This window comes from Haliotis asinina, chromosome 3, assembly GCF_037392515.1.
Source record: "Haliotis asinina isolate JCU_RB_2024 chromosome 3, JCU_Hal_asi_v2, whole genome shotgun sequence".
NCBI lineage: Eukaryota > Metazoa > Mollusca > Gastropoda > Lepetellida > Haliotidae > Haliotis > Haliotis asinina.
This window is the reverse complement of record NC_090282.1, coordinates 18,799,592-18,826,821: the sequence shown is the minus strand read 5'-3', so window position 1 is coordinate 18,826,821 and position 27,230 is coordinate 18,799,592. Positions and strand designations below refer to the sequence as shown.

Sequence of the window (27,230 nt, the reverse complement as noted above, 5' to 3'; positions counted from 1 at the left end):
TTGAACCACACGTATATTGAATTTCAGCAGTGCAATTTCTCTTGTTGTATTATAGTAACCTGGTAGAGAAGCACACTGTCATGCAAACAGTTCCGGGGTGGGATTCAGGAAATGATCGTTGAATAGATTACACGTGGGAATAAGACAATGATTTTTTCAATTGATTGGGCTTATAACACATAAACAATAGCTCGCCTCATAGCCGGAGGTAGAGCTTTTAAGCACGACTGTAAATTATAACGGTAATATCTAACGCGTATATTGTCTGTTGTTTTAATGTACCGTTGGTTCAGCCTTGACAAGTCTAAATGTGTATGTCAATACATGTTGTTTCGAATGTACATAGCACGTATCACGATCGGGTGTTTGTTAAATCTGGCAATGTTCCAGGTATATCACTAGTGCATTGAAGTAGTGGATCCAGACAGCCAGGATAAACACAGTTGACAGCATGATCAACAATCGCACCTTTCGAGGAGCGTCCATGGAGAATCGTCAAGTGAAATTATCTAAGAGGCAGCCACGAGAGTCTTAAGTTATGTGAAGAGTATCCATGGGCGTCTAAAAGTGAAATTATGTGAGGTGGGTACTTGAGGTTTCTCCAAGTGAAATTATGTGCGAAGGATCCATACCTTCCTAAGTTAACGTACTGCCATGAGGAAACCTCTGACCCAGAGTGTCAACATGTGTGGTGTATGTGTATACGTGTACAAGTTCATGGTAAGTGGCTGAATGAGTGATTTTAATTTGCCACCGCTTTTAGCAATATTCAGGGCAGGGGACACCAGAAAAGGACTTCAAACATAGTATCCATACGGAGAATCGAACCCTAGCCTTCGGCGTAACAGGCGAACCCGGCACTGGCTCACCGCCCTTCGTACTAAAGCAACCAGACCTGAAGGTATCGTATACCTATATGCTTAATCGCTTATACATTGATGCTTCAATGTTAACACTACGTGATTTGTAAGTCCACCCACTTTCATCTTTCTACCTGTAATTATAAAGTGCTCGGCGTTTCTACACAAGATCGTTTGATCTCTATCCGATTCTGTGTCATTTGAGCTGCCGGGGGTCAAAGAAAGTAGGCTTCCAAGTTTACTGGTGGGGAATAAAATGCTGTGCGATGGCGAAGTATGTGATGACCATTTATCAATGGACGTTTTCGTCAAAAGTAATTTTCAAGTGCACGCTTTCTTTTTCAGACACTTTCATCAAGGAATGGTCAGTGTCATACACTAACGTTGTTTTGTTTGTTGTTAAAAGGCATACCCGAGATAAAACAACAAATATCTTGATCCGGTACTGTAAAAAACACCCGTTTCCCTGGCTTTTGTTGAGTGGAAACAATGCTCCGGCAAACAGTTCTTCAGACATGTGCAATTCAGGTTTTTTACAAATACTCCCATGTGATCCAACCATTATCAACACAACACACTGAGTGAAAAATGAAAATTGTACGTGGCGATCAGCCTTGTGTTAAAAAAAGTTTGATTTGGTGTAATTTAATGACAGGCTGTAGTTAAAAGCAAACCTCTGGTTTAGATAACCCTTTGATTGAGTGTCCCCTATATACAATGGCATAGTCTCACCAAAATGATATACATATATACACACACAATAATAGAATTAGTCTCATCGAAGCGAATTATTCCTATTCTGAGTATAATGTTTAAAGAGACAGGTCGTCCTACTCCTGCCTCGGTCCGTTGGAACTGATATATTTTCTGATTATTGTTAATATCTAAGTAACAAGCCAGCTTTGATTTAGTTTTTGTCCGTCGAATAGCAGTTCAAGTCAAATTTAAATCTTGAAAAATGACAAGTGCAAGTGATTTCTGAAATATAACGCAAAGTGTTAAACGTCGAATTATTAAGATCGCGTTGTTTGTCATGGGATAGTTTATCAATAACCACATTTCCCCAAACTAAATTAAATTTAAATTTATCGGTGTTCTTGAATTTTTACCAGGTTCCTAGTTCCACGACATTTTGTTTTTCTTTAGAGTCTAGTTGCTGATGAACAAAATAGAACTTAATTGGTAATTCCTGTCGTAAAATCTACATATGTCGTAAACCTAAGTTAGATTGTTGAGAAATAGTTATAACAGGGATAATATATAACAGAGTTAGCGTTCCTCTGGTTATAACTGGACTTCTTTAGCTGATGTGGTGGAAAGTAAAATGGGTAAATGAAGTTCGTCGCCTGAAAACCAGAGTGTTCTAGGTCCACTTTTGACCAAATCAGACTTAGTATGCTGGGAGTAGGCTTTAGAGCATGGCTTATTACTCTAGCAAGCATTCACAGAACTTTTTTGCTTTGAAAGTGGTTTTTCAAACGCAGACTTTGTTCTGTCTCCATGCACAATCACGTTGTTAGTTTTCAAGTGTTCTAAGCTGTCAACTGACCAATGAGCGAGCACAATTTGATCACACGACCATGAGATTTACCAATTTTGAATTTACAAAATTGACAAAAATACAACCCGGTAAAAAATAAATAACAATCAACATACATACATTTATGATTTTTAGCTGTGTTCTCGACGCGTAGTGCACTTTGGTTTTGAGAAAATCACGGTTTCTTTGTCAAATGTTCTATCTCCAATTATCTTTTAAGAATTTCTTCTTTATTTTAATACATTGAGCTCATAATTTGCTATTTTCTGATACTGTTTGCCATGTCACATTCAAGTGAAAAATTCCACATAATTCGATTGAACAGTATAGGGGATATCATTCTCCTAAACCTCAACACTGACTTTCTCGAAAATAGTTTTTTGTGACTTTGTACACTCTGGTCTTCAGGCGACGAGTTGTTTAGTGGTTTGTCGACGCGTTGTAGTAAAAAAGAGTTACCTCCCTTAGACTACACTGTTGGGAGCTTGGCAGAACGATGGGTGCCGAAGAGGAACATGGGGATATGGCACTTGCTTTAGGCGACAACGAACGATCTGAGGAAAGTTTTATGGATCAGTTATTTGACTTCGCCAACGAAACAAAACACGACGGACCAATCATCAAGCGACGAAGCCTTTGTACACGGTGCAGGTCGGTGCGTTATGACGTAAACATTTACCGTTGAGCTCATACAGTTTTCGCGCACTCATGAAAACGCTGACGTGATCTGTGTTTCTGTTTACAGGCGTCCCCTGAGTGTTTGTTGGTGTCCCTACCTGCCACACGAACGACTAGAGATAAAGACAAGCATTTATATTCTCCAGCATCCTTTTGAGGTAACACTTGGCATGTGTCGACAAATGCACTGCAGTAAACCAAGTGTCGATAGTCTGTTTATAAATCTGTTTAAGGACATGATGTATATGGTAAATAGCAGCAGAGACCATATCTAGCATATGGTCTGTGGTAGCAGTAACATCTGTACCTGTAGTTTATGACAATTTGTAAAGTGTTACTTCCCTACCTCAATATTCTTTCTTCCGCAGATTAACAGAGGTAATACTAGGTGGTTCAAACCTATACGTTGTACTTAATTTGGATTTTTTAAGTTAATGTTGTGAGTCCGCCAGTAATTATAGTGTTAGGCTTTGTTAAGATATCTAGTATATATCAATTTATTAATATTATTTGTTATGGAGGAACGGGAGGAACTCTTACCCACAAGATCTCTAAAACCAATAATATTATTTAGTTTTGTTTGATGATATGTATTGTCATCTTTTTACAGTATCAGTGTGTAATATACTACTTGCAGGAGTCACGGTGTCTTAAAACAGCTCCTATGCTCTGCAATGGCTTGAAGGAAGGTACTTGTCATGTATACAAGGGAAAGAGATTTCCTAAACACAAGTAAGCAATCATTAAAACTTTATCATTTGTTCAACAAGGTTCCTGACTAAATATGTAGTACATTATCGGTTACTATGGTAACCAATAGTTATGACCAGCTGTGAAGTGCGCACTACCATATGTGTGAGTTTCTTCCAGTCAGAAGACAGGGTAAAAAGGAAAATCTAGAAGGATTGGTAGTTTTTCTCCTAATATGGAGTTAAATACTATGCTTGTTATTCTATATAAGTAGTTTGATTTAAACTGTGGACTAAGTTATTGTGGTCATTATCACATTTCTGTCATGAGAGGTTTCAGTTTAAGATTTTGGGGCAAGGGTTGTATATTTCAGCTGTTCAGGAAAACATTCTTAATCCTTGTTTAAAACACAAAAAATGTTGAAGTTGTATTTTGTGCTCAAATTTTTGTAAATTCTTTATCTTTTCACAACTCTCAAAATAATCAAACATATAATGTTGACAGGTTCCCCGAGTTAATGAGGGTCCTGCAGGCACCCAACACACTGGTACTGTATCCAGGTCCAGGTGCTGTTGACATCTCTGATATTCCCAAAGATGTTGCCTACAACCTGGTGCTGCTGGATGGAACATGGGCCCAAGCTAAGGGACTCTACTGTCAGAACCATGATATTCAGTTGCCAAAGAAGGTAACCATGTAAACCATCTTCCTTATATGATGTTTAAATGATATGTTTATTGTAAGGTATTTCTGTCTGTTTAAGAAATTAATCTGTATGAAGAATTTATTGCCTGCTTCTAAAGAAAGATCTGAGAATATCCATTTATAGGTCTTGTCAGAACAATGTTTTGCAAACTTTTGTCAGCGAAAGAAATGACTACCATGACATCGACAGCAGACAAACCTGATTGCGGTATCTTGCACTTCTTTTCAAGGTGATCACTTGCATCAAAGACTTTGCTTGGAAAAATATTAATTACAATTTGAAAACTAACTGAAAGTAAATTCTGGAATGTCAAATGGCAGTACTAATGTTCACTGCTCTGAAACACAAACTAGAGCATGATTTTAACAGGATCAGTCAAACAGTCCATAACTGCAGCTCAGAATACCTCATGTTACTGGTAAACATTTTGAGAATGCATGAATAGAAACACATGCCAAACTAAACTTCCTGATCTGGTATACGGTACTTTTATTCAACTGATGGAAGGTTGTTCTGATGTAACCTGTGAAATGATGACCTCAGGCCTTTGCCTGAAGGTGGCAATGACTACAATGTGATGTTTATGAACCTATTTACTCAAATATCCAGCTCCAGCTTTAGCGCACAGATAACCTTCAGTCTTCAATATAAATACAGGTACAAATCAACCATCAGGAAAAGAGCAAGTATGTGATCCGTACTCAGCCAACAGATGGAGCCCTGTCCACACTGGAGTCTGGGGCTGTTGCCATCTCAGTCCTGGAAAACAGACCTGAAATAGTAGAGGTGTGTTCAACATGCTTACACTGATGCTCACCTAGGAACAGACCTCAGCCTTTGCCAGCCTCATTTAAGTTGGAGGCCTAAGATTGTGAAAGGTCGACTTGTTTAAAAATTATGTTCAAAATGGTCCTCCTTCCAATAAAGAGTGTAGTGTTCATTTTCAGGGACTGTTTGAGTATTCTTGGGATGAATAGGTCCCCTGTTATGACAACTGGGGATTGGGTGAACAAGCTAACTGTGTGCAGATAAATTGTAGGTCATAATGATCTGATGGCATGGTTGTTCATGCTGTCAGTGTCTTGTTTGCCAGGTCCTAACGTCATAGTTTATAGAACACCATTGTAGTTCTTGGCCTGTGGTTGAGCGACAGCCTGAAAAACTCAGCATTCTGATAGTGGAGGCGAGTGAGTGAGTGTAGTTTTATGCCACTTATGTTCCAGCAATATCATAGGAGGTGAAACCAGAAATGATTTCCAAACATTGTACCCATGGGGTGAACTGAACCAGGGCCTTCGGCATGATGAGTGAACACTTGAACCACTATGCTATCCCACCGCCCTTTGTTTTATGCCAGTGGCTATGGTATTTTGTAACAAAGTAAAGAAGTGAGGGAATCTGACAGGAAAACTATTGAAATGCTTGATATGGTAAATATCACAATCTGTATATTTACTGGTAACTTTTAAGGTTAAACTTGCCTTTGAATTGTCCAGTTCCTACAGCCATTCTGATGTTGCTTGGTGGCTTGATTTTTCCATATAAATCTATTAGTTTGTAACCCATTCCACCGAATACAATGAACACATTCTACCAATACAGAATTCATTGCCACCTTACCCTAGATGCCCCCAACATGTTCATTGCCTATGTATAAATACACCTGATGCCAGGAAAAAGGAAAACTAATATTAAACAAATATCTTAAAAGATAAAAAGTTAACCATGATTAGTAATGTATTGACTAAGAATCTACACTGAAACATCATTTATGTTATCCATAAAGTGGAATGTTTCATTTTTGTCCAACTTCTAAAATGCTGATTAAACAGTCAGTGTAAGCCCAATTATGGCATGTTTCTCTTGTTCTCATGCAGGGGCGATGATGTAGCCTTGCGGTTAAAGAACCTGCTTGTCATACCAAAGGCCCAGGTTCGATTCCCTAAATGGCTACAGTGTGTGAAGCCCATTTCTGTTGTCCCCTGCCCTTGATAGAACTGGAGTATTGGTAAATGTTCAGCAGAACCATTCTCACTCACATACTATTGTCATGTATATTTCAGCTGCTGACACGCCCACTTGTGGCGCTGTGTGACTTCCAGATCCAACATGGTGCCGTGCAGCACCAGAGCAGGGAGTACAAGATTGAGAATGGTTTGTGGAGTAAGGAACTACCCAAATCAGTGAAGAAACGTTTAGAAAAACAAAAGCAAGAGAAGGAGACATATTCATAACAGAGAGAGAGAGAGTCATCACTTGGATGCTCAATTCAACTATGAAGCACCCAGTCACAGTACAGGACAAAGGCAAGACACAGGCCAGACAAGATGAGGCATCAGCAGATGAAGAATTGAATGGAATCTTTGAATCTGAGATACCTTTAGACGTATTCGGTTTGTATGTCATCAAAATGAACATCGCACTGCATGAACAATCCGTAGGCGTGCAGTGATCTACACACTGAGGGCCTGTGTCACTACTCAAAGATTTTAGGAAAAGTCAACTGTTCTAAGAGGCTGCATATTTGTGGAAATCACATCCATAGTAACATCTTTGTAATGACTGTGTCTGTAAACATCCAAGATCAGAGGATTGTGTGGGCGTGTGCTTTGACTGAATCCCAGGGGTGCTTAGAATGGAATCCTGGCAGGCTGTGTCAGTTTCCATTTGTGGCTATATATCAGATATTGGGAGACTTGGATGTTTTGACACATATCCATCTTGCATGGATCATTGCTCACTATAACAATGACTGGATGGACTTGTATGGATAGGCCACTCTGATAGCTGGAATATTGCTGGGTGGGGTGTTTAAGAACAATCAATCAAACTATATTAGACTATGAAGGCAGATTCCACAGAACCTGATTTGAGAAAGAGAAAAGAGACATAGGGTAAGTAAGTCAATGTAAGAAGTGAACAGTGGTATAGACGTTGTGATGAGATGAACATAGCTGGAAGATGACCAGTCACAAAGAGAAATAGTCAGAAAGGAAACCAGTCCAGAAGAGAACCAATCAGAAGGAGCACCAGTCCAGATGATAACCAACCAGTAAGGGAGCCAGTCCGGAAGCGAACCAATCAGAGAGGGGACACAAATGCCACTGAATATACATTGGTCTTGACATCCTATATGCAGAATGGACAAGATTCACATGCTGCCCATTCATTGATATTTACCATGGAATGTAGAATAATGCAACAAGTGGGTTATGCACATATCTGTAGCTCATTTGATGGGTGCTATTACCGTCTTTGTACATCATGTTCAAACCATACCTGTTCTGCAAGGAATAAAATAAGCTGTGAATTACTTTATCAAGTGTTTAGAAAAATATTTGTTGGTCAAGGCAACGAGACACTCTCAGTTGGTAGGTCACAGTACAGCACTGACTTTATCCTTTTACTCGTTTCTACCATTAATTATTTTCTTCATAAATCCAACAAGAAAACAAAAAGATGATCATCCCGAATCTAGATTTTGACAGTTATATTATAAGATATTCTTGATAGTTAGGCAGATTATGTATTGAAATGGTATCAGCTGTTAATGAGATTCTAGATAGTCGGACAGATGGCCGTTGATATCCAGGCTATCCATTCTTTACAGATGATGTAAAGAAATCACAAACAACAAAACTATCTTTTTGGTGGTTATTTATTTCACCTGATTCAAATCTAAAACATTTGCTAAAAAATTGCAATGTTAGTTTATTCATATATTAACAGCTGACTCATAAATGTTCAAGCTATGCCTGCAGAATGCCTATAACTGAGATAGACTAGACAATCCAGAGAGTTAAAATATAAGCATTGATAAACGCCACAGGAACACAATGATATGTATCAGAGATGGCAGCTATCCTGAACACCTGTCCCCGCTAGTGACTCTTACAACAAACATAGGTTGCAGAACCCAGACTCTAATTCAGTTCTGTATTTAGCGTGTAGTAACACAGGGATAGTGGACTGTTGTTATAACAATGTGTCGGCGGTTGCTTGATCAAAGTTGTAGTTCACTAGTTGTATAGAGAAGTCCGACCAAGAGGTGATGAGCTCTTTTGACATCAGATGTGATATACACAGTTCTCGTCTGGGTAGAATGACATTCGATATCAGGAAATATAACATATGTCATATTTGGGATTTCACTTTCTTTGTAAAGTACAAATTCTAGTACTTGTTTGGTTGAGTCCCATCCGGGATTCGAATCCGCACCCTCAGAGTCAGGCACCTAATCGTCAGCACACAAAGTCAGCCACCTAGCCCCCTCAGCCACCGCGACTTCCACTTACTAAGAAAGTGAAATCCCAAATATGTTGCATTTGACCACTTTCTAAATGACATCGTGTAATCATCAGGAAATAAGTTCTTGTTTATAAACATTTATATTACTAGTCAAAGAGACTCAATTGGAACCCACACCAATCCTTAATTTGTGGACTTGACTCATCGACTTGAGTAGGGCTACTATTCAATGTGTTCAGGAGGGTATCTGAGACAGGTTAGGAATCCGATTGTGTAGTTCTTGGGTTACCTGCCCGTTGTAACCGATTGCGTCTTTGTGGTAATTGAGATAGCACACTTAGAACATGCACGCCCCTCAGCTATCGAAAGTGTTGAGACGTGAATTGAAGCGATGTATTATCAAACCCTTTTTCGACTTGTTACTGTTTCATCCTTACATCCCTCTTGGGGATATGAAGACGTTATTTCTCTTCAGGAGAATGGTTTGCACAGCGCTATCCGTGCTACGTTCAATCAGATGACTGGCCCGCGATCGTCACAGTGCAATAAGAAAGACATCCGACTGAACCGGTCGGTATTTATGCATAGGCCAGCGGGTATGGATGCAAATCTGTTCGTCTGGGATCATGTCTCAACGTTAACAGTATCATTTGCATTCGTGTCGCATTCATGGTTTTGATCGCCTCTGAGGAATATACTGCTAAAGAACCTCTCAAGATTCATATGCTCGCGAAACGCTTGTGGTTCCCATCTGTCCTGATATTTGCCAGCCCATACCAATGAAACATGTATTCATTTTGCTGAAGAGGAATCGGTTTACGTGTTGCAATAGTAGATTATGCATTCCAGTTTCTTTTGCTTATTTGGATTAGGTTATCCGTTTTCCTTGCTCGGGAAACTTCCTGTCTGCCTGTGTCGTCTGCCTCTGTCAAATGTCGTCTGCTTCTCGGATGTCTTCTCCCTCACGGAGCCAGTCTCTGGCTGCGCAGATGTGAAGTGATGCTTTTGGGTTCTTTTCCTGCAGCAATAACATAGGAACAATATTTGATAAGTGAAAGTATTCTTTAGACTTATACAAGTATATACAACAACTTCTACTCAGGTTAGGAGAAGAATTCTTTCCATGTCTGTCTTTGATACAGCGTCATATATCCCGCACTATGGCCCATGACCACTTCATCTCACACTAAGGAACGAAAACCAGTAAAAAACCATACACAGTGTACACATTTGTGAATCGAACACTGGCCTTTGGTGCTTATAGAGAACGCCGTACTCACTAGGCTACACATGCTCGCACGCACACACATTTTTGTCACTTCTTAGCATAAAGACACATGCACACGCACATGCATACACACATACCAGAATATATAACCGTTCTGAAGGACGCATGGGCGACTCCGTTGTCTCAAGCGCCGCGGGGCGGGGAAGTGTGGCTTAGTGGTTAAATAAGCGTTCGCTCGTCACGCCGAAGTCCCGGGTTCCATTCCCCACATGGGTACAATGTGTGTGAAGATCATTTCTGGTTTTACCTGCCATGATGTTGCTGGAATATTGCTAAAGGCAGCGTAAAACCAAACTCCCTTGTTCTAATCCCTGATTATCCAAGATTATATTTCTAGGTTTGTTTGCATCATACAACCGCTCGATGGTTTCGGCAATGAGGTCTTAAACCTGCATGACTTGAACCACACCTCTCAAAGGCCAAATTACTTAATTCTTTTCAAATGACCGTTAACCTCACTCGCTCGCTGGGCTGTTGGGTAGCCTAGTGGTTAAAACGTTCGCGCGTCACCTCGAAGGTCCGGGTTCGATTCACCACATGGTTACGATGTGTGAAGCCCATATCTGGTGTCCTCAGCCTTGATATTTTGCGGGCATATTGCTGAAAGCGGCGTAAACCCTCACTTCCTCTCTCACTCACTCACTAGTTCACTCACCCACTCAAATAGAAATATATGTGGACATTACCCCATCTTCCTATAGAAGACCGCAAGAGGTATTGCCGGCCTGTACATGACTGTTGCTCAAGTTCCTCTTCTTTAATTCCCAGCTTGCGCAATGTCTACAGACGTAACACAGACTATACAACGATGGAGACAGTATTAGTGTAAATAAAACTGTCCCTACAACTACATCTCAGCAAGGCTACGTTGGGATCTAAATGCTTTTATATCTATCTACCCTATATAAACAAAATACACTGTGACAGCTATATTCAGCGATTAGAACATCCACTGGATGATACCGTGTACTATAAACAACCCTGAAGTAATACGCGCAACTTATCATGTGCGCGCATTTAACGATGATGTCGAATACAAACACCGTGTTTATTAATACGCTCTTGCGCATACGTAAAGGGGAAACAAACACGATCCAGGAGTCGGTCAGCACCGTATAAACACTGCCTTCCCCGTCGACAGCAAGACAAATAAAAACAAACATTGATGTATATTTATTCAACTAGTATGAATTATGTTATCTCGTGTTAGCGTATGAGCTATATTTATATCTTGGCTCGTGTAAACATGTCTCCGCGGGTGATTAATACAGTGCTTGTAAATGACTGTAATAACATCAGAAGGATGTCAGCAAATATTTTGAACTGTCTGTATTCTGACATCGGGTTCAGATAAGTTTGTGAAGAAGCATATTAGAACAACATGCGCAGTTACATATATCTCTTTGTCTTAAATCTTTAGCATGTTTCTTCAAAAAGCAGATAGATAGATATTTTTCGTAAATATTATTTCATAATCTTGATGTATTCTTTTATGAGTATGTTGTTTTCTTCTGAAAGAGTGAAAATTGTTATTTTACATCTCGGTCGGCCGCATACCAGCTGTGTATACAATAACTGGTCCATAAATAATGGAGTCTGGGTGGTTGATAGTTTGAGCAATGACCCGCGTCTTCTCAGCACAATAACGCACGGTCAACCATATCATATTCTGTTACCATCTTATTCCGAATAAACAAGTTGCTAATATTATGGCAACACTGTGGTATTTAAGATTGCTGTGTGTATTTTAAACAGGAATACCAACGGTCTTTATGCGTGCGTGCGTCTTGTTTGGTATCTCGGTAAACAAGAGTAACAGTAACAATAATCACGAAGATATGAGTGAGTGTGTTATTTCGCTACACTCCACCACTGAGTCTAGCAAAACCCAGTAGAAGGTCGCAAACTCGAGACGGTTAAATAGATTAAACCAATCAGACAACGGCTACTATTTAGGGATCGGAGGGACCTTCAAAATATTCAGTCACTGACACCGATCTCTCCACACACACACACATAAAAATACCTGCAGTATATACGCATTGGGGTTTCTGTTGACATGGTTACCATTAGCTAATATTTCCGCAAGATGACATCTTTGAATATTGCCAAAAACACCATTTCAGCGACTGTTTACTCATCGTTGTCATGGTTGTACGCCGTGTGCATCACCCGGAAGCGACCTACGCTAAATAGCATTCGGAATCGTTTGGGTACGAACCTTATCGAGATAAAAAGTTCAAAAGGTATGTGCGAATGTCCACTTTCGCGATTTGGTAAGCTGTGTTCTAATGGGTCAATCTCAAAGGTTACCTGACGCGACCCCCCATAAGGTTTTGTTAGACTCAGTAGTGGAGTGTAACGAAAAGTACTGAGACTAAGTTTACTGAGATTGCCTATATGTGTCATTTGATATCTGCATATTGCTGTCAAGCAGTCGCTGAATTTCGTAGCAGAAACCAACCCCAAACTCTGGATGTCTTGACGAAGAGTGCACATGTATTGCAGAGGTTGTATTTCTGGCATTCTCTTCCCACAGTGGTTACTTGTCGTATCTTCTTACGTAACCTCTGTTCTGATACGACCCTTTCATGACGCAAGTGTTCAAGACTCGTGATTGGAGGCAATCAGATTTAGTAGTGCAATCAGCGACCTTGTTTCAAAAGTGATCGTTCGAAAGATCTCGGTAATTTCCGGATGCATCGTGAAAACTAGATCCTCTTCCCGAGCGCGATACTCAAATGTTTCTTCCAGACAGAGCTCAGTCATGCCATATTTGTTTCTCCACATTGCTTGCATTTGTCAAGTTGAATCTAGGCCGATGTAACACGTGTTCTGATTGGACAGAAAAAAAAGGGTAAATGAATCTGCTACCATTTTTTCCCGTTAGGGGATGTTATAAGAACCGCGAAATATGGCCGTGTGAGAACAGAGGTTCGTACGAAGATATGACAAGTAACCTCTGTGGGAAGAGAATGTATTTCTGGATGCTTGTTATAAATTCAGTTTGAATATTCACCAAGCAAGGAGAACGTTCAAACGTAAATTGTGGAAAGATTTGGTTCGAATCAATAACTAGAAAATCTGACTGAATATTGGACACGTCTTTATTATGCACTGGCGTGCGAAAGAAAGTACATGTACACATTTAAACACAAACAGTTACAAACGTTATCAAAACCATTGAGAAAACTAGATCGGAAACAACTGCCAAAAACTGGAGCAAAACACAACTAAGATACAAATAACGAAACTATTACTGTCGAATAGCCAGGTCTTGTTTATGTGACTGGGTGTTTATTTAACTTGTTCTTTGTTATTTCTCAGGAGATGACTGCCAGTGAATGAATCAATGCAGTGTCCACTTCCGGTCACCAGATTAGAATTCATCATTTTATTATCGTTGCATTATTTGCACCTTTCTCGACGAATATCACTCATGTTAAAGTGCCAGGATGTAGTCGATACCATTCGTTCACTCACTGGCGCAGAACAACATGACGTGGCACGAGCGGCGCTAAAACGTTGAAAGAAATGTATTTTACGTGCGTAATTAATAAATATGAATTTGGAAGTCTGAAAGCACAACCAAGTGAGGAAAGGGGTGTCTATCATGATGGCGATATTTTATATTTACATTGAAAATATTTTTCGAACCGAAACGAGTGAAGTACGTTACCAGCCTTTGATCGTTTCGCCCTCGTATAGGAAGACTGGTCATTTTCTCTGTATTGCTCAACCCTATGTGCGCTACAGTTCGCCAGTGGTTCATCCAAAAATGACAATGGTTCATGAAGTATGCTCTCTTTTTTATTTTATCTATCTTATCTGATATATTTCACATTATATTTTATCTGTCTTATAAAGAGTGAGTGAGTGAGTTTAGTTTTACGCCACACTCAGCAATATTCCAGCTATGTGGCGGCGGTCTGTAAAATAATCGAGTCTGGACCAGACAATCCAGTGATCAACAACATGAGCATCGATCTGCGCATTTGGGAACCGATGACATGTGTCAACCAAGTCAGCGAGCCTGACCACCCGATCCCGTTAGTCGCCTCCTACGACAAGCTGAGTCGCCTTTTATGGCAAGCATGGGTTGCTGAAGGCCTATTCTACCCCGGGACCTTCACGGGTCGTCTTATAAAGAAGCCATTATCTGGGATTTGTCTGGAGTAAACAATTTAAAGATGTCTGCTATAAAGCGAGAGCTGTATTACATACCAATACCTAGAAGGTCAACAATCAGCACTGTACATTCATGGTTGACCTCCTACATAGCAGAGCATGACACATTGCAGTAACATATAACAAAATAAAAATCCTTTGACAAACATACAACCCACAAGGATACAAGCTGATATAAACACACAAGACAGACATTTATTGTGCAAGCATTCATTGCCGAAGCATAGCGATATTCTATAAACTACATCAACGTATAACAAAGATAACAATACTAAGTACGGGTTTAAAATATTACATGTCATCACTGATGATTACCATGACAGTTTATAGGCTTCCGCCACATACGTATTGTATTCCGGCGACGTATCGACAATCTAGTCTAAACAGACCAGCGGGCTAATGAACAGCGACAGACACTGTAAATTTACACAGAAAAGAGCTATGTGGTTGAACAACTATACCTCTGAGAGCTTGATAAGGTAAATGTGAAGGAAATGTATGCCTTTAGTGACGAAGATAGACTGAGAGACTTAATGAGGTCATCTCTAAATTAAGAATGTTGATCACTGCATTGTCTTGTCCAGACTCTATTACTTCCAGACCGTCGCCATACAGCTGGAACATTGCTGAATACGGCGTCAAACAACAACAAAACCAGTCTAGGTAAGGTCTTTAGCTGGTACTGTGGTATTGTTTGAGTTACAATGCGGTATTTTCTTAGCACTGGCGTTTTGGCCGTCATGTATACTGTTGTCTGTGTCAGGAACAGAGAAACAATGATTGGAAAGAAATATTCACCAGTTTTGATACGCCGTCAATTCATTTCCCCGACAATTATAATTATATTATATAATTAATAATATATTATATATATTATAGTCACTTGTTATAATGCTTTGTGGTATCATGTCCTCTTTTCTGGAAAACATGTTTATCTCGGTGACAGCTGTTAATCAAGTGACAGTAGTTCATTGGCTCTACTCAGAGCCTTAATCTCTGCCTTCCTTTCCCCAGTATATGAAGACTGTGTCCAGGACTGAATGGGTGCGACAGTAGAAATGGATATCGATATCCTCTTATTCTGTCGCACTCATTCAAGGAGCTATAGACACTCTGTCGAGGTGTATTGGTCATGTACAGATGGAATATGGAAGAATATCAACTACATTCACTACAGAAACAAAAAAAACATCGCTTCTGATTATTCAGTGGTTTGTAAGGTGGAGAATGAGAGCACGAGATGCTGATCCTGAACACAGAGGTCAAGGCCACTACTGACAACATCCAGGTTGCACAAGACATGCGTAACACACTAGGTACCACGATGAGTAAGCGGATTATGATATCGACAGTGTCGTCATACGTGCCCTTCGGTACGTCACACAGCCACAGTTCAGGCTTGACTAACACTTAGTCTCTGAATATAATTTTGATGGTAACAGACAAACCCATTAAACTGTAAAGGAGTCCAAGGGAAACCAGAAAATCAGATCTAGACTTGCTTTATTAGCGTTTTAGCACTGCAGGGAGGGGTGGGCAGTATGGAAAATAATATTGTTCCGGAACTGTGAGACGGTCTGTTAGGGCCTATTGGCGAACACTTAATTCGAGACAGTGGGTTTTCCTTGATATCCAAACTTCCTGTACGTCCTTGGTCTCAATGATTAAACTTCTGATTAAATCCAGATGTGCTTGCAGACGACATGCATCCGCAAGTGAGCAGACGACACGGTCTCATCTCTGTCTCTAAAATTAAGAGCTTATTTTTGCATGTCCGGGAAATTGTTACTTGAACATGGGTTATAAGTTGTCAGTTTTTAAGCATCATTATTTGTACATGCTTTCATTTGATCTACATAAATACGAGAAAATTCTTTTCCATATTCATAAGAATCGATTGTCAAGAGTCGATTGTACAATTGTGACTATACCAGGACCATATATTTGTTACAGCATTATTGCAGCTATATAATGTTGTTTGTAAGCAACTCGAGTCAGTATGTTTCTTATGTGTTTTTGTTAATCTTTTAACAGCATAGGTGCCCTGCCATAAACAGTTTAATGGTATTTACGGGATATTAATCATTTGTGACACTTCTGTGTCGTCGACATTTTTCAGAAGTCAAGTCTTAAACTCATAAATTAGTATGATTCCCAGGTCGTTTGAAAACATGAAAGAATCGTTACACTCAGTAGCATGTACAACGCCTCAAGGATTCCCATGCAAGTCTAGAATATGTGGCAAGTCAGTTTCAGTATGAAAATTAAGAATGTCTCTAGGTTCCTTTAAATTATGTTTTATGCTTATCGTTTATGAATAGTCTTTTTTCTGTAATATGTATATAATACCCGAAGGTATTTCTAAAATACGTCATGATAATTTTAAATGAATTCTGTGTATTGCCTCATATTGCTTCCATGTGATTATACTACATATGATAAACTGTTGTAATGTACATCATTTATGTATCTGTATTCCTATATGTTTGCAACTACTGTGTTCATAGTTGTAGGCTATAGAACATTGGTACAGCTTCTTGATGGAATGCTGTGCGATAAATATCTTATCTTATCCAATATAGCGCACTGTAGGTGAAATTCTGGAAATAAATAAAGAACGCTTGTACTTTCATGTGTTCCCTTATTCGTTTCCATAAGTAAAAATGTTCGTCTAGCATCACATCTACTCTTTCTTTCGTCTCCATAATGCTATGTCACCGTACAATTAAATATGTTCAGAAGTAACACAAGCGGGCACCTAGTTACAGTTAATAAACTTCAAGATCTGAGTCAGGTGACCTCATCTCTGACAGAAATTGCCCCCACTTTTCGAAAACATAAGTATACCCAGCCAAGAGGACGCAGGATGTTTAACTAACATGATGTGCTCAGTTTTTACTCAGTCTTTGGAATAATTTGGCCAAGAGTTGATGAGATGAGAGGAAACATCTGCTTAACCACCAGACCCCCATTTATAGTTCCAGATACCACTTGATACCAGTGTCACTCCTTGTTATCATAGTCGTTAGTTTCTTATAGCTGCTGCACCTTGATCTGTGGGAAATATGTGTCATTGGGTCACATCCAATCTCAAGTATCTGCTTAAATATTGGCATTAGAGGAATTCCGCAAGTTCTAAATTGTGATGGTTTCAAGCTACGTGTGTAAACCAATGTAAAGGCTATGGCGTTCCTTTAGCTCCTCCCACGTTTGTATTGTAGTTCCTTAATCAACAAAAATAACCAATGAAAAGCAAAGTTCACACCCAAAACCATTAAAATGGAGGGAACAATATTCGGCGCCTCAAACTGGCCAGGATAACTATACCGGAAGTTGATTTTTTGTGTCTTCCAGAGAATGATTTCCTTATGTGATACAGAAATTGACTGATAAAGTCACAGATCATTTTAAACTGAGAGGGTTTCAGCTTCAGTCAGGTGGTTCCAAACTGAGAGGGTTTCAGCTTCAGTAAGGTGGTTCCAAACTGAGAGGGTTTCAGCTTCAGTAGGGTGGTTCCAAACTGAGAGGGTTTCAACTTCAGTAAGGTGGTTCCAAACAGAGAAGCTTTCAGCTTCAGTAAGGTGGTTCCAAACTGAGAGGGTTTCAGCTTCAGTAAGGTGGTTCCAAACTGAGAGGGTTTCAGCTTCAGTAAAGTGGTTCCAAACTGAGAGGGTTTCAACTTCAGTAAGGTGGTTCCAAACAGAGAGGGTTTCAGCTTCAGTTCCAGGGATCCAACGTGAATCAGAGCGCGGTCAGGGCTCCCACCTAAACAAGCTACACGGAATACGGATTCAACAACGTTTCGTCGATCAAAAGCATTCGACGATAACCAATATCAAAGGTCCTCCTTTCGAAAAGCACTAAGGTGATCGTAAGTCACTAAAGTACCTTTTGTGCACTGTTAAAGAATGGGAGTAAAGGTTAACCTTAGTAAAGGAGCCCCAGCTCTGCGAGATCAAGTGAATGGTGAGCTCGTCCCCAGGATACTTTATGGGATTAAGATCTGGTGATTATGCTGGACAAGAAAACAACCTAACATTGTTGCACTGACATCGAGATACACTCGTAGTGTCCTTTTGTAGCGTTGTGCTTTGACATTGTGTATTGTATGCTGGTGCTTGTATCTCCTCTCGATACAAAAAGGCCGGTTCGACCGCTGCTGGATGTTCTAGTTCAAACCGTGGCTCTCTCTCTCTCTCCCCGTCGCTCTCTGATTGTTACTCTGTTTTTCCTGTTTCCAATAAGTCTAACGACTTGCAGACCCCTGCAAGAAGAACCAATCCACAGTATCTATACTTTTCAACACTTGGTTGTAGTCACTTGCTTGAAAACAGTGTAATAAAGAATCTCCATCGAAACGTCGCTCTATGCAATAAACAAGACGTTGCCATCCGTAAAGAAATATGCTGCAGTTGGGTTAAACAGTTACATGCAATGTGTCCACTGTCCAGGCAGTGTTAAAGGTCACTGTCAACAGTTTCATTCAGAAAATATTGCTAAAACGCACCCTACATGAAATACACGTGCATCATGAAATGGCGTATCATCCAGAGCTGAAGCCTGTGACTGTAGCCTTTATAAAGGGCAAGCGGTACTCCACATGCTTGCTTTCAGCCACTATGTACGGCAAGAGAATGTAAGACTGACAGAACCGCACGATATAACGACATCTTCCGTTTACAAAGACGGGCATCGCAGCATGATGTGGCAAGGCACGTCAGCTTGTCCAGACATACCATCTCAAACCTATGGACCCGATGCAACAATATTGGCAGTGTTCATGACAGAGGTCAGGTGGACCTAGACTTACCACCGCAGCCCAGGATTGCTACATCCTGTTAGGACGTCTTCGTTCAAACACCACGACCGCATCATCCACAACAATCCAAATCGGAATCTCCGACCAAAAAGTGCGCAGTTGGCTATGGGAAGCCTGACTTCATCTCGTTCTCTTCATCAGTATCAACGGTTGATCTTTGGAGCATGACAATGCTCGACCTCATGTTGCACCCGTTTGATAGGACTTCCTCCACCAAAGCAATGTTCAGGTGTTACCTTGGCCTTCTTAATCACCCGATTTGTCCCCTTTTGAACATCTTTGGGATACTCTTGATCGACGCTTGCGACCGCGTAATTCACCACCTCAGACACTACCAGAACTGCACACAGCACCTCAGCAACATCAAAAGTTCGGTATCTCCTTTCTTCTATGGGTCATCGATGCCAATCTGTTATTGATGCCCATGGTGGTCACACCAGACACTGACATTTTACTCTGACCAAGTGGTTTTATAGTCCTCTTTGGCTTTACAAAACACATCCAGGGGAGTCATGTTTTGGAAATTTGTAAAGCAATGGTTTGCTGTAATTGAGCAATATATGATATCACGTTTAAATCGGCTACATGTCCTCAGTGAGAAAACTCTAAAACAGCATGCCATGTTTCTTTTTTAATTAAGAGCATGTATTACGACTGGCATCAATGCAATGTCAAGATCGGCAGATAATTAAGTTTCTAAACCTGCATGTAACCTACTGCATGAATACATGTTGACGTAATAATAATGTAATAAACGTGGATTCTGTGCCACTTGTCAGACAGGGAACTTGTCAGACAGGGAAATATTGTTAACAGTATGATTCATGTTGCATTTACCGTTTGTAACACTTCCAGTTATTTATTTGTTTTTCCGTAACTCATGGCTTAGACTGAAGGTGAAGGTCGTTGAACTAGATGTGCATATTTATGTCGTATTTAGGAAGCTAGAGGCATATGACTCTTTGTTTAACATTGCACTGCTTTTGTATATTCTGAAGTAAACCCGAAATGATTTCAATAGACTAGACGCGCATGCCTTTTTAAAGAAGCTCCAAGTTTGGAGTCGTTGTTGTATAAATAAATGTGATTTTTGTGTGTTTCCCTTACTGTAGCCCCAAATGACGTAGTTAAAAGAGAAGTGAATATAACTGCCTTTGTAAAGTATCGAGGAACATTTAGCTATATGATATGTTGCATGTATTCAGCATATATATTCACAAACCGGAAGTGATGACACTTCACTCCGGAACACTAACGACTCAAACTGGATAAAGAGAGACGTTGAGTCAACTGTCGCCCAATTTCGTAAAATCCCAAATGTTTTTGACAAATTTGTCTGGGGGAAAGGTTTAGGGAAATTCCTTTTTTGCATCAAATACTCGCCTGTAACATTCCTCACCAACTGAAGCGTTTTCCTTCTTAATACCGACATTGTGTTTTGCGGAAAGTATGAATGATTTCTTCCCATATTTTGAACATGTCTCAACACACAGGCACGTGTGTCCATTACACAACCCATAAACATGATAAACATGTTTTCGTTAGGGCAGGACATGCTGACCCTGTCCGTGTCCATTAATTTGTGACAGCTTGTCCTTAGCTAACCTGTTATTCCTTTTATGATACATGGGCTTGGTGTGAAGGATGTCGTGCTAGGGATACCAAATCATTCGGGTTGGATTTCTTCCACTTGTAATTTGTTCTCTCGTAGAGACTATTGATGAGATTCCCTCTCTTGAGTGAGTGAGTTTAGTTTTAAGCCGCAATCAGGAATATTCCGACAAATAATCGAGTATGGACCAGACAATCCAGTAATCAACAGTATGATCCCCCAAACTTGAAGTCAAGTCGTGAGATAGTGTTGAAATTGGTATTAAACTCAACTCTCTCACTTCACTCAGGTGACCAGTTTACTGAAAGTTTGGGAAGTGAAATGTGTGGTTTTTAGTTTGTTGTATGATTTTTGTTTTTTCTAAAATATTCTTAAAGAGCAGGGCCTCGCTTGTATTCACGTGGACAAAGGACCTGTTTACGTCAAGGATTCGCTCTGTTGTGCAGCGTTTACTTCATTTCTCAATGACTGCTATCCTCGTGTTAATATTCTCTGAAAACATTGTCCATACTCTCTTCAATCTCGCAAGTGCTTTTGTGTTGACAAAAAATACACTTGTTAGTATATGCATTTCATACTATGGGTCAATGTAAGGGAAATAACTCTAATTTCAGGACTCCAAACACGTTCGGCCATTGATCCCCAGACAAGTTGACATTGCCGTCATATTGACGCAACTTCCTTGTCTTGCCAACAACAGCTCCATCACTTCCCATTGGCTTTTTAGAACATGTCATAAGAAGGCATTAACTCATTCACTGCTTTTAGGATGTGGACAAATATTTATGAAACGTGCCAATACAAGTGCACCTCATGTTCACAGATGAAATGGAAAAGGCTTTGACTTCAGTTTCCGCGTGGTGAGTTACTATGCACGTCTTTACGAAACACAATCTCAAACACTCTAATGTACACGTGCCAGTCCCGTTTAAGCTGCAGTTAAGCTATGAAACAATTTTATAGATAAATGGTTATTATTTTTCGTGCAATACATTACGATCTTAATAACGATCTTATCTAATTTACGGAACTAGTTTACGGACGTTTAGTTAGTCATTGTAAGTTTGAAAATGTTAGTTTTATCTGTTTGTTTGTTTTGTTTTGTTTGTTTTGTTTTGTTTCGTTTTGTTTTTGGTTTGTTTGTTGGGTTTTGTTGTTGTTTTTTTTTGTATGTGTGTTGCAGTATGTGGACCTGGTGGCATTTAAGTTTCAATAATTTTTCCGCGAACTTAAAACTTCATGCCGAAGGAATTGGATTTCCAACGTGCCTTCAGAACACACATTTACTCATTTGTGATCGTGTATATTATACGATCTGGGGCAGAGGGTTTGACCGTGTTGTGTGACGCGTAACGACATATCCAGTCAATAAAAACGGCAGGGGATCATCCCCTACTTCAATAAATCTCAAAATAATTACTGAAATGACACGATGCCGAGAATTCTATCAAACATGCCATTAACACTTGGTCGTATCACCATGGTCAAGGTCGTCATCTCGACGTCATATCATGGCCCATGCTTCCACCATAACTGCAATTACATTTGGGTGTCCCACAGGGTTTTCATTTCTGATTTTCCAATAAACATCAACGAACCTTTTCTGATCCAAAGGCGACAGGCATGTCTATTTCACGCGCGAGTCCACAGTTAGTCACGTGCTGCGTGCCCACGTCTCGTGCCTCTTGTATTCTTTTGCAAACAGGTCAAGTTTCCTTGCACTGTTAATTAGCAGGGGCAGTCGTGTAAGATTGGATAGGAGGAAATAAAATACCAAGGGAAAAGGACCTGGTTCTCTTGATTGAATCTGACAAGCTTGCTGTTTAATCATTGATAGTGACTTTCATCTTGGTACCCACTCCGTCAAAAACCATCGCAGAATCTCGCGAGACCAGCACGCGAGTGCAGTATACATGTGTTATATGGTGCGGTGCTTTCACGCAACCACTTACAGAGAAATTATTCAATTAAATGAAAGTCGATTATACACACTTCTCCTGAAAGGGCTTGGCTGCTTGTCACGCCTAACACATATCGCAAAAACACTAAGCAAGTGCTGTAATATTGAATTCGGACTATAGTGTAACCTAGAATATGATCACGTTTGTGCGTATAGTATTAAATGTTCCTGAATATGTTTTCAACAAACCGTGATAATTGTTGTTATTTGTGCATTGACGATTGGTAATGTATCTCAGGCCAAAAACACGTCGTGGAATCATACTACATATGTTCATGCTTTTCGTTAACCTAGGGTTTTTTCCATTATTTTTTAAAGCGCCTGTTTTGCATGATCAAGCGTGATAAATTATCTTCATCATGTCAGATAGACAGTAATCGAATTCGGAATACTAGATCGATTGTTGTTAAGTACGATTAAGTGAATACTTTTGACAAAAAGTAAGCGTATTTTTTCAGGTGTGTATTTTTTTGAATGACGCTTTCGGTTCGTGTGAATGAAACATCGGGGCTTACAAAAGTAGGATTTCTGTTTTTGACTTTTTATTGTTTAAAGGCAATACACCAAATAAATATTAGAAGAATGAATCTTCGTCACCTGATTGTAAACATCGACAGAAGCATGTGACTGGCATTCAGCTTCATTACGAACCAACGCCTTTGCCCGGTGAATCTCTCAGAAGTAAAAAGACGTTCTGTTTGTCCTTGTTTCCGAAGCCCTGTAGTCAGGATCCGGTCGCGACAGTAATTCTGAGAATGGCCTATTGAACGCTGAAGCTATGCAATGTATTCTCTAACACTCAATCTTAACGCTCATGTTTGGAATAATTTTCTATCTTCTTGCGTTCAGCGTTGATGGAGTGGTATTAGGTGATTAAATGGATGCGGTTGAGGCAAGCTCTCACGAGACAAAATGTCATTATCCTCACATGCGGCCGGATGAATACAAATGACACTTTTAGGGGTCTGCACGACCCCTAGACAGCCTTCCACACTCCCAGGCGGGAGCCGACGTGCCTATGGGGCTTGACAAGGCCTCGTGCAAATATGGGCGGGGCATGGCCCCGCGGGTGGGTACAAACGCGCGTACGTCGCTACTTCCTGTGACAATTGCGCGATGCGCGCGTCTAATCGTGCAGCACACGCTGCTAACATCTGCTCGCGTGTTTTATTATTGATGTCCCTTGGGATCCCAATAAATCCTCTTTTCTTCTATAACAAACTAATTGACCATGCCACTCGAGTGTGTTCATTATACTTTCGATTTAAGGAACTGCTTACTGGAATACTAAAAACCACGATGAAGCATGTTTGAATGATAAAGGGAAGCCATATGAAGCTTTGTTGCCGTGGTACAATGCTTCGACACTTTTAGCAAATTAGATTGGCCATTTTACTAATTATTTCGTCCTGATGAAAACTGATGAAAGGAAGTAAATACCCTTGAATAATACATGACGATATGCCTTGTCTGATAATTATCATTATATTCTGTTAGCTACAAAAACTTTATTTTGTTCTTTGTGAAGTCTGAAAATATATCGAAATGATATTTTCCTTTTGGAATCCCCCCCGTAGTGCATTTGAAAAGATTAATTCAGTCTATTATCACCTGTGTTTCATTTCATTCTTCCGTGTGCTGTGGACGAAGTGCTATTTTCCAAAATGGACAATACAGTCAATTGGTATATTTTGTCTCAAGGGTAATTCTTCCAAGTGTATGATACGGTAACGGACGCAATTCGTTCTGGGATTGGTTGGATCAATACTCCGATTTGTTCTTATTCGGCACCGGTGTTTACTGGAGTTACCTCCCTTGGACTGAAAGCCATTTTGAGACCATTTTCACTGGGTACTCGGGTCGAAGAACTGCCAGGGTTGTTAATGAGGCGAAAACAAGTAATTGCTATGAACGTCTTTATCTATTTACTAATCACTTATATGTTCAATCAGACATATGAACGGATTATGATAAATTTTAGGTTGTGATGCTATAAGTGTTTGATTCTTGGGTCACTGTGAAAACTATTCCTGGTTAATTAACACATTGCATAGCAAGGAAATGCAAATTCAACAACCAGTCACCTAATCAATCACAATAAAACACTGGCAGGTAAGTACCTCTAACAAGCTGACCTTATACGTCATTTACAGTCAATGAGCACATCAAACATTGACCTAAACAGATCCATTCTGGGAATTCAAACCAATGATCAATGAATGAATTGTAACGACCTTCTGTCAATATTTCCTTGCTTGTCCAGGTCCCTCTATTGTGAGTTTAAGCATGGTTAATCTTGAGTAAGATTGTGTCCATCCAACACTTATCTCAGCTGTTGTGGGCTGGACAACGACCCGACCAGATGGTCAGTGATTAAGGACGGGAACAAACCATCGTGGATCGCCTGAGAGCTCTTCAGTGTTTTGGAGAGGGTGACCACGTGACCACTATTTAGCACTTGACCCACAATGGCGCGATACTATAGAAGTGGTTGATTACAGGTGATGCCTGGTCCGGGAAGTGACGGGTGGCTAAGTAGGGGAGACAACTGTATCCTGTGCTGGCAAAAGATAACATCTTGAGGGGCTGTGTTTGTTTTGATGGAGGAAGTAAGCCTTTGTGTGGTAAGTGCGGTGATAAAACGCAGTGCAGTTGTACTGTTGAACACGATAGGACAGGGGTATGTTTAGTGTATCTTTGTTAAATATCCTGGTCATTGTAGAGCCCTCAGAATGAAAAGAAGAATAATTAATTCCTTCTGAAATTCATGCTTCCGCTTAGGTCAAATCGCAGTTCAATGAAGGTCTAAGGGCAGCATTAGATTCTAGCAGAGAAATAGTGGGAAATACTTAGAACCAGACCATATAATGAAGGTTTATGATATGGTCTGGTTCTAGGTATTTCCCACTGTCACGTTGTTTGTTTGTTGATAACCGTCGCACTCAGTAATTCACTGCCATGTTAACTTCACCTATACCTTTATCAATAATCATCCCTCCGTGGCCTCGGGGTGAGAAAGGTCATTAGCAACCTGTGTTAGTTGTAAGAGGCGATTATTGGTTCGTGTAGTCAGGCTTTGTGGTTTCGTTTAGCACCTGCTAACGGCGAGATCGTTAATCACAAAATGAATCACTGGAATGCTTGTCCAGATTCGATGACTAATACCTCTTGGCTCCTATTTATTATGTTTTCTGATAATTATTTACGAACCGTTGTTTTTTGTGAAAACTATGTTCGTTTCAGAGACAAAATGTTAATCTGCACACATTGTCCCGGAACATGAAGAGAGGACATTAACCTGGCATTCACTGGTGGTGGACCAGCGTTGTCCGTGATTTTATTAACTCATTCCCTTTCATAGCAAGGGTTCTAGTATGTCGCCCAAACTGCAGGGAATGTATTCCATCATCTTGCGAAAATTGGTTGCCTCAGCTCTGAAAACTAACCACTGTTTGGAGCTTCGTTTGAATTCTATTTCCTGTTTTGTAGATACACTACGCCTTTGAATAACAAATATCTGTCTGTGATTGGATGTACGTTAACAACAGGCCCAATTAAACATTTTGATGTATATGGTACCATTGTGAAGGTCAAGGTCTTACGTTATACCGGAACATAGGAACCTCCTCATCTGTTTCAGTAATAACCGTTTCTAATATGCCCTTAATAGAAAGGTTCTATGGAATACACAAATTACTCTGTGCACCAATTTCAGATGTTATTGCTACTTACTTTTAACATGTAAAAAAGGTATAACAGAAAGGGTTAAACAGGAAGCGCTAGTGCAGCATATGAAGGACATCAACTGCGCCCATTGCCATTGCAAAGACCGGAAACACACCAGAATCCCCACGGCCCGCGATCCCTGTGACCAAATTACACAGTGCTTACCAACATGAGAGTTAACATCCAAAAGCAAATCCCCGAATGAGCCCAGTCGTCGTTACCATGGTGCTGAAAACATGACGCCTTTCTTGTGGAGAGGAACTGGTTTGAAATACAATAATCAGTCATGATGTTAGATACGACGATTTCATCCCCCATGACTACTGATGAGAAGGGTTCCAACTATGGTAGGTTTCGGGTAATGGATTACTGCAGTGCTTTTTACCGCGTCTGCAAATCCTCCTTCCCCCTAAGCTGTCTCCCTCTGTCCTTCTCACGTAACGATCAGAATCAGATGCGCTCTATGATGCATTATCCTCGCTTTTGTCTCAAACGAGATTTTAAATACAGACTTGGCTGGGCCGAGAACCCTAACCCACAATCGCCTGAGCTTATACAAAGCATCGGTGGGATAACTGCCTTAGCAAATAATCACGGACGGGAGAATGGACGCCATTTTCATGCAAAATTGTCTTTAAATGGCATCTGTGATTTGACTAATTATGACCACAGACTCCTTCATGCCTACTTATTGTCAATAAAAACGCAAATAAAATGAATATGCTGATTTGTTTGTGCGTTCGTGAATTGATGTAGTGAGACTGTTGTTAGAACGGGAATTACACATACTTACCGTCATTATTGTATTCAGTGATCTGACTTAAAAACAGAAATAATTATATGCGCTGTAGTATTATCTCCAAAATATCCTACTTATATGATTATTTAATGCTGCAATATGGATAGAAACTGGCC

The 27,230-nt window shown here is 40.1% G+C and overlaps 1 protein-coding gene and 1 long non-coding RNA gene across 3 annotated transcripts; one reads left to right on the top strand and one right to left on the bottom strand.

Moving 5' to 3' along the window:
* The first annotated feature begins 493 nt into the window (after positions 1–493).
* LOC137277616 (tRNA-uridine aminocarboxypropyltransferase 2-like) lies at positions 494–7,792 on the top strand. Of its 2 annotated transcripts, none has more exons than XM_067809431.1 (7): positions 494–582; positions 2,869–3,051; positions 3,146–3,236; positions 3,716–3,810; positions 4,273–4,456; positions 5,132–5,260; positions 6,538–7,792. In XM_067809431.1, the coding sequence occupies exons 2-7, from the start codon at positions 2,897–2,899 to the stop codon at positions 6,706–6,708; spliced, it is 825 nt and encodes a 274-aa protein (XP_067665532.1). In that variant the 5' UTR covers positions 494–582; positions 2,869–2,896; the 3' UTR covers positions 6,709–7,792. The 2 variants fall into 2 exon arrangements, with proteins under 2 accessions (XP_067665532.1, XP_067665533.1); XM_067809432.1 differs by lacking the exon at positions 494–582 and adding an exon at positions 858–901.
* Positions 7,793–8,116: 324 nt separating this feature from the next.
* On the bottom strand, positions 8,117–10,887 carry LOC137279287 (uncharacterized). The gene is made up of 2 exons (XR_010956682.1): positions 10,697–10,887; positions 8,117–9,740 (listed from the first exon to the last, which is right to left on the bottom strand). It is a non-coding gene; the product is annotated as an uncharacterized lncRNA (long non-coding RNA).
* Between the last annotated feature and the right edge of the window lie 16,343 nt (positions 10,888–27,230).